General features: G+C 39.9%; 1 protein-coding gene across 16 annotated transcripts in view; it reads left to right on the forward strand.

Annotated features, from left to right (window-relative positions):
- The window catches only part of USP54 (ubiquitin specific peptidase 54), a 151,961-nt gene that overhangs the window by 115,663 nt on the left and 20,402 nt on the right, over positions 1-15,896 (forward strand). For 8 of the 16 annotated variants that reach the window (XR_009533759.1, XM_060111873.1, XM_060111883.1 and 5 more), the window contains 6 exons: positions 1,697-1,828; positions 1,998-2,378; positions 2,855-3,086; positions 4,014-4,147; positions 12,869-13,036; positions 15,494-15,628. Coding sequence is in view for 15 of the 16 variants with exons in the window: in XM_060111873.1 (XP_059967856.1) it covers positions 1,697-1,828; positions 1,998-2,378; positions 2,855-3,086; positions 4,014-4,147; positions 12,869-13,036; positions 15,494-15,628 (1,182 nt within the window). In the remaining variant the exon portion in view is untranslated. The remainder of the gene's footprint in view (positions 1-1,696; positions 1,829-1,997; positions 2,379-2,854; positions 3,087-4,013; positions 4,148-12,868; positions 13,037-15,493; positions 15,629-15,896) is intronic. The other 8 variants (XM_060111902.1, XM_060111926.1, XM_060111944.1 and 5 more) reach the window with 2 other exon arrangements.

Genomic DNA, 15,896 nt, shown 5'->3' on the forward strand with positions numbered 1-15,896 from the left:
ATAGTATACAGCCCCTTCACGTACCCATCACCTAGTTTCAATAATTATAACTCATGGTCAATCTAGTTTTATCTGTACCTCTGCCCACTTCCCCTACTCATGGATTATTTTGAAGCAAATCCCAGACATTATATCACCTTTTCCATAAATATTTTAGTATGTATCTCTAAAAGAATCATTTTTTAAATTAATAGCTTCTTAAAACCACTAAATAACCAATGAGCGTTCAAATATCCTATTATCTCATAAATGTCATATTTTTTAATGGTTGGTTTGTTTTTGACTCAGAATCCAAATGAGGTCTACACATTGTGATGGGTTAATAAGTCTTTTACATTTCCTTTAATCTGTAGGTTTTGCCTCTGTTTCTTCCTTTCTATTTATTGTTGAAGAACTAGGTAGTTTGTGCTGTAGTTTTCCCACATTTTAAATTTTGCTGATTGTGTCTGTATGGTAAACTGTAGCGTGTTTCTCTGTCCTCTGTATTTTTTATAAATTGGTAGTTGGATCTAGTGGTTTGGTTGGATTCATGTTGGATTTCTTTTGATGACTATTGCATAGATGACTACTGCAAAGTGTGATTTTTTTAGATTGTATTTCTGAAACTGTGAAACAGGGAGAAACCAAGTCACAGGATAAATAAGGAGAGTCAGGTTTTTTAAAGGGTTTGTGAATGGCTGGGAGTGGGGGAGCATGCCCATTGGTTTTTACATTTGTGGATTTAGTTGTTCCAACTGATAAGTCTTTCTTATGGGCCCAGAGATAGCAAATGATTAGATAAAAGCAATAAGAGATTGCATTGGTAATTGAAAATATGTAGCCATATCATTGCATATCATACCTGAATATGTACAAGGATTTTCATAAATAACATATGAAAGCAAATTTCTGCTAGCTCTCAGATATTTGAGAACCCTAGGGGATTTCCTATAAGCCTATATTCCAATTTAATTCAGTTGCTTAATTCACCTTTGGCCTCCAGCAGCTTAGATGATTATATCCTTTAGAATCTGACCTTTGCTGTTGTCAGATCATACTTATACATTCACATACTGTGGGCGTGAAGTATGGCAAGTTACATAAAAGAGCCCAGATCTCCTGGGTTTCCCAGTGATTAGTATTGAGGAACTATGAAGTGTAATCTCTGGGCGAAGTCAAGTTTGGTAAAGCATGGGTTATGGCTGGGAATGGGAATTATTCAAAGTTCAGATGTCCTTTGGAATGATTCACATTTAAGGAATGTTTAGAACTGGGTCTTAAAGCCATATACAATCAGAGCTCTTGTGGGCAAAGACTGGGGCACCTAGGATAATACCAGATGTAATAAAAATTAAACTTCACTCGGTATGTGTTGCTACCATGATATTCTTATATAATCTTTAAAACTTTTGCCTTTTAAAAACTACCAAGTAATGTGTCCATCTGGGTCACTGGGAAGGATTATGAGTGGGATCGAGATTGGTAATTGCTCAGGAGACATTGTAAAGTTGGAAGTTCCCACTAAATACTTGAGCTTTTCTGCCTTTATCTATTGAGAGATTCCTGCTACACTTAAATCACATAGTCGTGGCCTCTACAGCTTCTGATCCACTAAGTTTGTGGTACTGCCATGAATCCCAAAGGGAGAGTAGGTTCTCTGAAGGATGGAGGTCAGTCTCAGATACCAGCTTACCCCCATTTCCTTGTTTTTTTTCAGGACACCTGACTGATAGTGAATGTAATCAGAAACTCCCATCCAAGAAAGGGTCACTGATAGAGCGCAAGAGGAGCTCTGGCCGGGTCAGGAGGAAAGGCGATGAGCTTCAGGCCTCAGGGTACCACAGTGAAGGCAAGCCCCCCTGCATAGTTTCTCTTTCTTTATTCACTCTGTCACACTCACACTCCAACTGTGGCTTCTCCTGTCTGCTCAAAGGCCTTTCATTCTTTTTCAACTCTGGGGTCTGGGTGCCCGTGATGACTTTAAACATTTACAGTTGTTTCATCCTTTGTGTTTTTAGGAGAAACACTGAAAGAGAAACAGGCTCCTAGGAATGCCTCCAAATCATCCAGCAGCACCAACAGGCTAAGGGATTTTAAAGAGACAGTCAGCAATATTATCCATAACAGACCATCCCTGGTTTCTCAGACCAACCTAGGATCTCCCTGTGGGGGCAGGGGAGGAGACCAGACTGACAAAAAACCTCCTCGGAACCTGCCTTTACACTCTCGTGACTGGGAAGTAGAGAGTACCAGCAGTGAGTCAAAATCCAGTTCTTCTAGCAAGTATCGTCCAACATGGAGACCCAAACGGGAGTCTCTCAATATTGACAGTATCTTTAGTAAGGACAGAAGGAAGCACGGTGGCTATACGCAGCTTAGCCCCTTTTCTGAGGATTCAGGTAAGGAGCTAATTAGGGAAGAATTGAGCTTTTGAATAAAGTTGTTTTTTGTATTTTTAAAAAAACCTGGGGGCCTCCCTGGTGGCACAGTGGTTGAGAGTCCGCCTGCCGATGCAGGGGATACGGGTTCGTGCCCCGGTCCGGGAGGATCCCATATGCCGCGGAGCGGCTGGGCCCGTGAGCCATGGCCGCTGAGCCTGCGCATCCGGAGCCTGTGCTCCGCAACGGGAGAGGCCACAACAGTGAGAGGCCCGCGTACCGCAAAAAAAAAAACAAAAAAAACAACCCTGGGTTTTCTGGTAGACTTGGCAAGGTGCACTTTTACCTTGAAGGGTAAAAATTTTACCCTCATGGGTCGCCTTTTGGGGATATGAGTTCAGTGAATGAGTAGCTAGAGGGAAGGGTTAGTTATATCTTCGTTTGAGGCAGATGCTAAATCTACCTCCTTTTCCATACTTGTCATTTCATTGGGATAGCTAAAGAATTTACACCAGATGAAATAAGCAAGCCACCTGCTTACAACATTAAGACTGGTGGACCAAGACCCCAGTACAAGATCTGGGGCCCATTACGGCCAGGCTGTCACCTTTTAGAGCAGCACCCTCGCCTAATCCAGCGAATGGAATCTGGCTATGAGAGCAGTGAGAGGAACAGCAGCAGCCCTGTCAGCCTGGATGCAGCCCTGCCTGAGAGCTCGAATGTCTGCAGGTATTGTTTGGCCTTTGAATAGCTGCATTGTCCCTTGCCGAAATGTGAGCCACCAAGAGGCTTTTTAACTCAGACAAGTGAAGAGATGGACTTTGTTACCGTCTTGTGGGCAAGCAAAATGTGCTCGATCAACTTTCTATGACAACAGTACCCTCTGCTGGGAGAAGCAGCAAAGACATTTGAGAAAGGAGAGGCAACTTTTAAAGTATTATATATAAAATAATTGTTTAGTAAATAACTTTTATTGAAAGAATGAGTTAGTGAACCAAAACTTACATAGTTCTATGATCAGAGAGAAAACCCAATTTTTATTTATTCTTGCCTTTTATATTAGGCTTTTTTTTAAAGATCACTGGGGATTCTGTGTCTTATGAAGCCAGTGATATTCATAATTCCATAAGATAATGATGACAGTTTAATAGTGGTCATTGCACCCTGTCCATAGGGCCCATTTGCTTTATAAATTTCAGATCTCCATATATTGTTTTTACTGAGTTACCTCAGAGACAAGTTTCCTAACAGTATAGCTTGGAAAGGAGTGATATCTTCTGTAAGAGTGATAACCGTATCCTCATACTTTCCCACTGCTCTTCCCTGACCTCAGACCCTGTTTAGTTTTACACATGAGAAGATGCTACAAAAGTATAAGAAAGAGGAAGGCAATCCATATGAGAGCATTTGTTTATTAATTCACTAAATAAGTTTTGTGCCAGACACTGCTAGATGCACAAAATGTGAATGAGGTGAGATAAGATGGGGGAACGAGTGGGTATTTCAATTTTCAGAAGTAGTTTTGCAGATATTTTAATTATAGTAGTTCGATGTTTGGGGTTTTTGTTGTAGTTTTTGGAGGGAATTTAGTCCTAGGAATGTTGCTAGTTATCAGCCTTCTGATGCTTTCACTAGACTCTGGTTTCTGTTTTGAAGGGATACAAGTGCTAAGAGATCATCTGGGTTGGCCCCTTCCTGGCGTCACATCCCAAAGTCTCACAGTAGTAGCATCCTGGAGGCAGACTCCACAGTATCCAGGAGTGGCTGGACAAAGAATCAGCCCCTCTCAGGTAAGCGCAAGGACGTTGGATTTGGAGAACTGGATTTTACTGCCAGTTCTATTTGGGAAACAGCCTAACCTGAGCACATTTGAAATTAGAGGACAATTGTACTTTGTTCCATCAGAATGTAAATGTGAAGGCATTTGATCTGCTCCCTCTCTGGATTTATCTTTTTTGTTGTTGTTCTCTATCATGGCTTGCCTGCTTGCTCCTTTCCACCTTGGAGAGAGCCCTGGAGGGGCAAGATGGAACAGAAATATGGTGAACAGTATCAGTAGCACCTGCTTTCCTCAGAAGAATAACTCCTAGGGCTTTCCTTGGTATAGAGGCATTCTTGTGGGAATGGATTTTTTATTGTTTAGTACTATGAATTGAGATAACAAGGGGGACATGTAGGCTATGGGCAAAACTGGGAAATAAGCAGGTCAGAACTACCCTTACCCCTGCCTCTATATCCTGTCTAGTATCCCTGCTTTGTTTTTCCTTCTTGAATGTGCCTGTGTCCCTCCTTCTCAAAACAAGCTTTAAAGGAATGATCTAACTCTTTTACACTAGATGTTTGTGACTGAGAATAGTTTAAAGTATGCTTTCTCTAAGACAAACTAGCATTTTAACAAGTCAAAGCCTGAAGATAAAGGGATATTGGAATTTCAGGTATGAGACACCAAGCATAGACATTTGAGGTAGTCATAGGTTTTATATCCTTTTTACATTCTTCTCACAACATACATACATACTTACAGTGCATATTCAAATAAGTAAAATAAATCCTTTACTTACTCACAGCTGAAAATTGAGGTGGTAACTATATAGTCTCCCGAATATGGAGACTTTTTGTGATGCTTGAAGGAAGGTGGTGAGTATTCAGTATTGTTTAGTCGGCTGCGGAGTTCTTGGGTCCATTTGTCTAACTTAGAAATCAACCTTCTCTGAAAGATGTGTTTCATCCCTTTTTTTTCTGGTATGTTAGATCAATTGGGAGTAGGGTGTGTGGGCAGAAACCTAACTATGGTATGGTTTACTGAGCTTCTGAATATAGATATGTGGCCAGCTCACTAGGGAGACGAGGACAGAATATTATGTGCCAACCTGTAGAGATGACACGAGGAACATTACTAGTCTGACCACCAGTTCTCTTAATGGCCACTGAAAGTTCTTAAAGGTGGCTGGAAGGGTGATATGCAGCAGGAATAAAAAGGCATGAACTCTTTTAGGTATGAGTGCCATAGGTTGCTAACATCTGGCAGAGCAGAACAATGCCTGTAGAAGCAGATATCTCTGAAATCCTGGGCTAGAGTAGGTTATAGTTAGAAACCCATGGAAGAGATTCATTCTTCCTAATGAAATTATAGGTTTGGTTTATTTCCCACATTTTAATTTATCTCATATTGACTAACATTGCTTTGAGAAACTTGTGCTCTTCCATGAGCCTGTTCCCCCTTCTCTTTCCTTCGATAGCCAATAGCTTTTCAGCACACTAAAGACTGAGTCTCATGATTTCACTGATAGCCCTAATTCTAGATTAGCTGGATAGAATTCACCAACTGGATTCCTCAACTGGTAAAAGATATTTGGCAAGGAGTTAGAATCAGTTCCTCACACAACATACACCCCACCATCCTCTTTGTATAGTAAACCCTATTTTTTTTATCTGGTGACACTGACCACACTTTAAAAAAATTACAGAAGTAAATGTTAGCCCAACAATTCAGTAACTTGCCCATTGCCTCTTCAAACTGAAGGAACTACTGTTATTATGGCATGTATCTTTCTACATCTCTTTCTGTGCTTTCTATTCTATGTACAAGTACATAGATAAGTTTTTTTATTTATACATCTTTATTGGGGTATAATTGCTTCACAATGCTGTGTTAGTTTCTGTTGTACAACAAAGTGAATCAACCATATGCATACATATATTCCCATATGCCCTCCCTTTTGAGCCTCCCTCCCACCCTCTTTATCCTACCTCTCTAGGTCATCGCAAATCACCGAGCTGATCTCCCAGTGCTATGCTGCTGCTTCCCACTAGCTATCTATTTTACATTTGGTAGTGTATATGTGTCCATGCCATTCTCTCACTTTGTCCCAGCTTACCCTTCCCTCATCAGTACCATTTTTTTGGATTCCATATACATGCGTTCGCATATGATATTTGTTTTTCTCTTTCTGACTTACTTCACTCTGTATGACAAACTCTAGGTCCATCCACCTCCCTACAAATAACTCAATTTCGTTTCTTTCTATGGCAGAGTAATATTCCATTGTATATATGTGCCACATCTTCTTTATCCATTCATCTGTCAATGGACATTTAGGCTGCTTCCATGTCCTGACTGTAGTAAATATTGCTGCAGTGAACGTTGTGGTACATGTCTCTTTCTGAATTATGGTTTTCTCAGGGTATATGCCCAGTAGTGGGATTGCTGGGTCATATGGTAGTTCTATTTTTAGTTTTTTTAGGGAACCTCCATACTGTTTTCCGTAGTGGCTGTATCAATTTACATTTCCACCAACAGTGCAGGAGGGTTCCCTTTTCACCACACCCTCCTCTCCAGCATTTATTGTTTCTATATTTTTGATAATGGCCATTCTGACTGGTATGAGGTGATACCTCACTGTAGTTTTGATTTGCATTTCTCTAATAATTAGTGATGTTGAGCATCTTTTCATGTGCCTCTCGGCCATCTGTATGTCTCCTTTGGTGAAATGTCTGCTTAGGTCTTCTGCCCATTTTTAATTGGGTTGTTTGTTTTTTTGATATTGAGCTCCATGAGCTGTTTGTATATTTTGGAGATTAATCCTTTGTCAGTTGCTTTGTTTGCAAATATTTTCTCCCATTCTGAAGGTTGTCTTTTCATCTTGTTTATGGTTTCCTTTGCTGTGCAAAAGGTTTTAAGTTTCATTAGGTCCCATTTGTTTATTTTTGTTTTTATTTTCATTACTCTAGGAGGTCGGTCAAAAAAGATCTTGCTGTGGTTCATGTCAAAGAGTGTTTTTCCTGTGTTTTCCTCTAAGAGTTTTATAGTGTCTGGTCTTATATTTAGGTCTTTAATCCATTTGGAGTTTATTTTTGTGTATGGTGTTAGGTAGTGTTCTAATTCCATTCATTTACATGTAGCTGTCCAGTTTTCCCAGCACCACTTATTGAAGAGGCTGTCTTTTCTTCATTGTATATTCTTGCCTCCTTTGTCATAAATTAGGTGACCACATGTGTGTGGGTTTATCTCTGGGCTTTCTATCCTGTTCCACTGATCTATATTTTTGTTTCTGTGCCAGTACCATACTATCTTGATTACTGTAGCTTTGTAGAATAGTTTGAAGTCAGGGAGCCTGATTCCTCCAGCTCCATTTTTCTTTCTCAAGTTTGCTTTATCTATTCAGGGTCTTTTGTGTTTCCATACAAATTGTGCAACTTTTTGTTCTAGTTCTGTGAAAAATGCCATTGGTAGTTTGATAGGGATTGCACTGAATCTGTAGATTGCTTTGGGTAGTATAGTCATTTTCACAATGTTGATTCTTCCAATCCAAGAACATGGTATATTTCTCCATCTGTTTATGTCATCTTTGATTTCTTTCATCAGTGTTTTATAGTTTTCTGAGTACAAGTCTTTTGCCTCCTTAGGTAGGTTTATTCCTAGGTATTTTATTCTTTTTGTTGCAATGGTAAATGGGATTGTTTCCTTAATTTCTCTTTCTGATTTTTCATTGTTAGTGTATGGGAATGCCAGAGATTTCTGTGCATTAATTTTGTATCCTGCAACCTTACCAAATTCATAGATTAGTTCTAGTAGTTTTCTGGTGACATCTTTAGGGTTTTCTATGTATAGTATCATGTCATCTGCAAACAGTGACAGTTTTACTTCTTCTTTTCCAATTTGTATTCCTTTTATTTCTTTTTCTTCTCTGATTGCTGTGGCTAGGACTTCCAAAACTACGTTGAATAAGAGTGGCAACAGTGGACATCTTTGTCTTGTTTCTGATCTTAGTGGAAATGAGTATGATGTTTGCTGTGGGTTTGTCATATATGGCCTTTATTATGTTGAGGTAGTTTCCCTCTATGCCCATTTTCTGGGGAGTTTTTATCATAAATGGGTGTTGACTTTTGTAAAAAGCTTTTTCTGCATCTATTGAGATGATCATATGGTTTTTATTCCTTAATTTGTTAATATGGTGTATCACATTGAATGATTTGCGTATATTGAAGAATCCTTGCATTCCTGGGATAAATTCCACTTGATTATGGTTGATGATCCTTTTAATATGTTGTTGGATTCTGTTTGCTAGTATTTTGTTCAGGAGTTTTGCATCTATGTTCTTCAGTGATATTGGTCTATAATTTTCTTTTATTGTGATATCTTTTTCTGCTTTTGGTATCAGGGTGATGGTGGCTTTGTAGAACGAATTTGGGAGTGTTCCTCCCTCTGCATTTTTTGGAAAAGTTTGAGAAGAATGGGTGTTAGCTCTTCTCTAAATGTTTGATAGAATTCACCTGTGAAGACATCTGGTCCTGGACTTTTGTTTGTTGGAAGATTTTTAATTACAGTTTCAATTTCATTACTTGCGATAGGTCTGTTATTATTTTCTAATTCTTCTTGGTTCAGTCTGGAAAATTGTACCTTACCAAGAATTTGTCCATTTCTTCATGGTTGTCCATTTTATTGGCATATAGTTGTTTGTAGTAGTCTCTTATAATCCTTTGTATTTCTGCGGTGTCAAGTTGTGATTTCTCCTTTTTCATTTCTAATTTTATTGATTTGCATCCTCTCCCTTTTTTCTTGATTAGTCTGGCTAAGGGTTTATCAGTTTTGTTTATCTTCTCAAGGAACCAACTTTTAGTTTTATTGATCTTTGCTATTGTTTTCTTCATTTCTATTTCATTTATTTCTTCTCTGATCTTTATGATTTCCTTCCTTCTACTGACTTTAGGTTTTCTTTGTTCTTCTTTCTCTAGTTGCTTTAGGTGTAGGGTTAGATTGTTTATCTGAGATTTTTCTTGTTTCTTGAGGTGACATTGAATTGCTATAAACTTCCCTCTTAGAACTGCTTTTGCTGTGTCCCATAGGTTTTGGGTCATTGTGTTTTCATTGTCATTTGTTTCTATGTATTTTTTAATTTCTTCTTTGATTCTTCAGTGATCTCTTGGTTATTTAGTAGCACACTGTTTAGCCTCCATGTATTTGTGTTTTTTACAATATTTTTCTGTAATTGATTTCCAATCTCATAACATTGTGGTCAAAAAAGATGCTTGGTACAATTTCAGTTTTCTTAAATTTTCCGAGGCTTGATTTGTGACCCAAGATGTGATCTATCCTGGAGAATGTTCAGTGTGCACTTGAGAAGAAAGTGCATTCTGCCACTTTCAGGTGGAATGTTCTATAAATATCAATTAAATCTATCTGTGTCATTTAAAGCTTGTGTTTCCTTATTTATTTTCTGTTTGGATGATCTGTCCATTGGTGTAAGTGGGGTGTTAAAGTCCCCTACTATTATTGTGTTACTGTCGATTTCCCCATTCATGGTTGTTAGCATTTGCCTTTTGTATTGAGGTGCTCCTATGTTGGGTGCATAAACATTTATAATTGTTATATCTTCTTCTTGGATTGATCCTTTGATCATTATGTAGTATCCTTCCTTATCTCTTGTAACAGTCTTTATTTTAAAGTCTATTTTATCTGATACGAGTATTGCTACTCTAGCTTTCTTTTGATTTCCATTTGCATGGAATATCTTTTTCCATCCCTTCACTTTCAGTCTGTATGTGTCCCTAAGTCTGAAGTGGGTCTCTTGTAGACAGCTCATAATGGGTCTTGTTTTCGTATCCATTCAGCCAGTCTGTGTCTTTTGGTTGGGGCATTTAATCCATTTACATTGAAGGTTATTATTGATATGTATGTTCCTATTACCATTTTCTTAATTGTTTTGAGTTTGTTTTTATGGGTCTTTTTCTTCTCTTGTGTTTCCTGCCTAGAGAAGTTCCCTTTAACATTTGTTGTAAAGCTGGTTTGGTGGTGCTGAATTCTCTTAGCTTTTGCTTGTTTGAAAAGCTTTTGCTTTCTCCCTTGAATCTGAATGAGATCCTTGCTGGGTAATCTTGGTTGTAGGTTATTCTCTTTTATCACTTTAAGTATACCCTGCCACTCCCTTCTGGCCTGCAGAGTTTCTGCTGAAAAATCAGCTGAAAAATCCCTTATGGGAATTCCTTTGTATGTTATTTTTTGCTTTTCCCTTCCTGTTTTTAATATTTTTTCTTTGCATTTAATTTTTGTTAGTTTGATTAATATGTGCCTTAGTGTGGTTCTCCTAGTATTTATCTTGTATGGGACTCTCTGCAGTTCCTGGACTTGGGTGACTATTTCCTTTCCCATGTTAGGGAAGTTTTCCACTATAATCTCTTCAAAAATATTTTCTCAGACCCTTCTTTTTTTCTTCTGGGACCCCTACAATTCGAATGTTGGTACGTTTAGTGTTGTGCCAGATGTCTCTGAGATTGTCTTCTATTCTTTTCACTATTTTTTCTTTATTCTGCTCCTCGGCAGTTATTTCCACCATTCTGTCTTCCAGCTCACTTACTCGTTCTTCTGCCTCAGTTATTCTGTTATTGATTCCTTCTAGCGTATTTTTCATTTCACTTATTGTGTTGTTCACCTCTGTTTGTTTGTTCTTTAGTTCTTCTAGGTCTTTGTTAAATATTTCTTGTATTTTCTCAATCCGTACCTCCATTCTATTTCCGAGATTCTGGATCATCTTTACTATCATTACTCTGAATTCTTTTTCAGGTATATTGCCTATTTCCTCTTCATTTATTTGGTCTTTTAGGTTTTTACCTTGCTCCTTCATCTGTGACATATTTTTTTGCTGGCTCTTTTTTTTTTTTTTTTTTTTTATGAGTAGGATTGTGTTCCTGTCTTACTGGTTGTTTGGCCTGAGGCTTCCAGCACTGGAGTTTGTGGGCTCTTGGGTAGATCTGGGTCTTGGTGCTGAGATGAGGACCTCCGGAAGACCTCACTCCAATGAATATTCCCTGGGGTCTGAGCTGCTCTGTTAGTCCAGTGGTTCGGATTCAGAGTTTCCACCACAGGAGCTTAGGCCCAGCCCCCAGTTTGTGAACCAAGATGCCGCAAGCTGTATGGGGTGGCAAAAAATGAAACAGAAAAATAACAAAGAGTAAAAAATAAAATTAGACTAGGAAACTAACAGATATGTTAGAAAGAAAATAAAAATAAAAGTATAGATGAAACAACAACCAGAAGGTAAAACGGAACCACAATAGTAAAAAAGAGGAGGGGAAAAAAGAAATAAAAATAAAAGTATAGATGAAACAAAACCAGAAGGTAAAAGGGAACCACAATAGTAAAAAAGAGGAGGGGAAAAAAGGAAAAAAAAGGTGGAAAAGGCCTTGGCTGTGGGGGCAGGGTTTAGGCATGGGTGGGGTTTAGGTGGTGGGCGGGGCCTATGCTTAGGACGCACAGGGCTGGAAAAGGCCATGGGTAGGGGATGGGACCTAGGCTCAACACAACAGAAGGGGTTCAGGAGTGCCTCTGATCTTGGGGGGCGGGGGACCCAGCCTGGGAGCCCAGCAGGCTTCCCAGCCCAAGTGGGCAGGGCACACTCCCTCTGTGACTCTCCTGTTCCTCCGTCCTGGAGGGCCCCTCCATCCCACCTGCCTCTCCTGTTCTCCTCCAGCCTCCCTCCTTTACCCCTAGAACCAATGTAGTAGAAGGGGCCTCTTGAGGGCGTAGGACCGGGCCGAGAGCTGGGCAGGTTTCCCAGGCCAATTGGGCAGGGGAAACACCAGGCGTGCTCCCCCTGATCGAGCCCCCGAGGCTCCCTCCAGGCATGGAAACCCCTCCCTGCTCCCAGCCACCCCTTGGGGGTGCAGGTCCTGTCCTACCTCCACTTCTCCTCCCCACTTAGTCCCCCACCGTCCTACCGGGTTGCTTGGGGGTTCCTCCTGTCTCCTTGGGCATCGAGGTCCCCCACCAGCATCTGGCAGGTGCCCTAGTTGTCCATAGATAAGTTTATTACTAGCATTTAAAAATAAATAAAAGGGAGTCATACTATAGATATTATTCTGTCACTTGATTTTTCACTTAATATATCATGGATATCCTTTTAGACCTGTTTGGTTCCATCTGTGAACACTGAAAAAATTAAATTTTTACTACTATCAGTGTTTTCCAAACTCATTAAAAAGGTGGTGGAAATTAAGAGGGAGAAATTGACTTGTTTGAAGCTTCCTGGTGAGTCACTGGTGTACATGGTAGAGAATGCTCTCTAATAGTTAAAAGCACAGATTATGAATTTAACCTATTTGACTTTAATTCAGCCTTACCATTTTCCATTTTTGTTACCTTGGGTAAGTTATTTATCATCTTTGTGACTCAGTTTCTTCATTCTTAAAATGTGGGCAATAATAGTATCTACCTCATATATTATTGTGAGAATTAAATAACATACGTAAAAGTGCTTACAGCTATGCCTGTCATGTAGTAAATACTCAACAAATGTTAGTTGTCATGTTGTTATAAAGCACCCAATAAATATTATTATTATTCATGGCCTAGGTATCATCCTGAATCTGAAATGGAAAGCACTATGCAAATATGAACTCCAAACTGAAGCCAAGAGTTCCAAAGGAAAAGCAGTGCGGTGGCCATAAATACAGCAAGTGCTTAGTCTTGGTTATGGAAATGTGGCGACTTCTCTTCTCCCTTGCTTGTATTCCAGGTGGGGAGATATCTTCCAAAACTGAACTGGATGAATTGCAAGAAGAGGTGGCCAGAAGGGCCCAGGAACAGGAACTTCAAAGGAAACGAGAGAAGGAATTAGAGGCAGCTAAAGGGTTTAACCCTCATCCCAGCCGCTTCATGGACTTAGATGAACTGCAGAATCAGGGTAATTGTTGTGAGCATTAGGTTGTGGGTGATGGGGACAGAGAAAGCTGGGAGGACAAAAGTATTCAAGCTCATAAATTCTGTCTTCTCTTTAGCCAAGTTATATTTTATCTTAATTCAGCCATTTCAGTGAGAGCTAGTTAAAGTAGGAGGTGACAGGCCTATTGGTTAGAGACAGGCACTGATTTGGGGCCCATTTATTAAAAGCTTGTAGATTAGAGATAGTATATTGTTCATGAAAAATATTTCTGATGAACAGCTATATAAGGTGTAAATTAAACTACTCACAATTCAGAAGCAGCAGAAAAAGGCAGTGAGTGAGCCACACTGACAGTGAGGGGAATTCTTCTCGCTCAGCAGAAATATGCCCTTGAGATTTCCTACCTGGAGCTTCAGGGAAGTGGACCTACCAAACAGGTTCTAAGAACACAGAGCCTGATTTCCTTTTGATCTTCTGATGATTCATATCCCAATCTCACACGATTTTCATGGACTTTATTTCAGCTTCTCCAGCTGTCCCCCATTAGTTAGGTTTTTCCCCTTCAATTGCTTTAGGACATCACTTTGTACCAGCAGAGACTAGCCTTCAAAATAAGAATTCAAAAAGGCTGAGGTATCTATTTTAAATAGGCCCTGAAACCTATATCTCTGTTTTTCTATGAAATGAATTTATTATTCGGAACCTCCAGATGCAACAAATTGTGCTAAAGTAGTGTAAAGAATAGGAGCTGATGCTGTTTTGGGTGGCTGCTTTCTTTTGATCACTTCTTTCTTCTTATCAACACTTAGGAAAACTTCCTGGGCTTATTTGGGGGCTACTTTTCTCTTCTAATCCTACTGTCTTTTGATTCAAGGCAATTGTTGCTTTATACTTTCCAAGGCATTGTATTTGTCTCAAAACTAGATTAACATTCCTAATTTCTTAGATGTCCCTATGTTTCGATAGTTTTTTCTTCCTTTTTGTCCTCAAGCTATATCACATTGGTGTCTCAGGTTCATATTGCTTCTGAAAGAGGGGTCTTGTCATCTTGCTCCCTTGCCTTTCTCCCCACTCTGTCAGTTGGGTAGTACCTTAGAGTTGAGAGTGGACCCCTCTGGCTGTATTTTCATTGTCAGTTCTCCATACACTTTGATTTAGAGCAAGGAGTGGAGTGCTAAGATTCTGGAGGATAAGAATTAAAATTTAGTACAATCATTGACCAACTATAGTTTGCCTATATCTCTGTAGAGAACTTTTTTTGTTTTAATTGCTCTAGCCACCACCTCTGATTGTAAAGGTTGTATAGATTCAATTGATTTCAGATATAGTGAGAAAACTTCAGGCCTGAGTACCCCCTACCCCAGGGACCATACCTCTAGCGGTGGAGTAGAACCCAAATGTCAAGTTCTTCAGAACCAACTTGTTACTTCTACTTCCTTCTCATTGTTCTCCGAAGCTATTGGTGAATTAGGGAATGAATGTTAGGGGTATGGAAGAGCTTTTCTTACCATGTCCAGCTGGAGGTTAATGGAGGATGGGTGCATTATGGGAGAAATGATTTTTTTTTCCTGTGAGCTTGTGAAAACTCACCATTAATCCCATTGCAGGTGAACTTGGGTTACAGCTTACTACTAATTTATGGTTATGAGTGAGTAAAAGGCAAGGGGATATATAAACTTGAGAATTCTTTTACGAAAGTTGCCCTTACAGTACTTTCTTGCTTTTCATGTGGCCCTGTCCCTAGACTCTCCTGCACCTGCTTTGGCACACATTCACTTTCAGGGGAGGAAGCAACATCTTATGCTCACTGCAAGGGAAGGTGACTTTTTTACAGTAGGTTTGGTGAGCAAGGGCATGATAGAAGTAAATACTTAGCAGTGCTGATGAAAGGTATGTGTGTGCAAACCAAGAACAAGGGCATTTCCACTGGCCTGGTAGATACACTGAAGTTAGGAACCATAGAACACCTGTGCCCAAGAGGGGTATTGATTTTCCAGGTGCAGGTGGTACAGAGAAAACTATGAATTAATGTAGGAAAGAAGTATCACAGATGGTTTTTCACAGAGTGCCGAAGCCACTTTTGCCTTAACACAGCAGTGGAGGTCTCAGTGGAGATCTGGGGCATTGAACACAGGTTGCCAAGATGTATCTTGTCGCACTGTGGAGAAGCATGTCAGTTCCAGGCATAAGAGCCCACCCTTCTATTATAGACAGTACTTTGTTCTTTCGTTGAGGGCCTCCCTAAGAGGTCTTGGAGTTGGAATATGTGGTGGACAATGACATACCCCTCTTTCATGGCTTTGGTAAAGTCTCAGCTAAGGCAAAAATGGACGTCCTACGTATTTCAGAGAATTCTTAATAGTAATGGTCAGTTGGAGTAAGGGTGGACCAGAGGCTCAGCAGCAAGGATCTGTGTGCACTGAAGGGAAAAATCAGTACATAGGAAAAGTTGGAACAGATTGTTATGAAAATGAAAAGTGCTGGCCCTTTCAGGGAGGAGTGACGGCTTTGAGAGGTCCCTACAAGAGGCAGATTCAGTGTTTGAAGAGTCGCTGCATCTGGAACAGAAGGGAGACTGTGCTGCTGCTTTGGCTCTCTGTAACGAAGCTATCTGTAAGTAACTTTAACCGCTATGGCTATGGCACTTTTGACTAACTTCACAATAGGTATTATTAGTGTCGTCACTCAGATAGGATAAAAACAGCCTTTAAGTCTCCTCACTCTCACTCCCCCAAACTGAGGCACTTTAGCTATCTTTTGCCCTTCAGATTTCTAAACGTGCTAGGCGTTGTCACTGTGGCCTATGGATATTTACTGGAAAAACCTCAGCAGGAGTCTACAAATGAACTATCCAGCTAGACCTACCTTCTAATCCCAAAAT

The sequence above is a fragment of the Mesoplodon densirostris genome, chromosome 1 (assembly GCF_025265405.1).
Source record: "Mesoplodon densirostris isolate mMesDen1 chromosome 1, mMesDen1 primary haplotype, whole genome shotgun sequence".
NCBI lineage: Eukaryota > Metazoa > Chordata > Mammalia > Artiodactyla > Ziphiidae > Mesoplodon > Mesoplodon densirostris.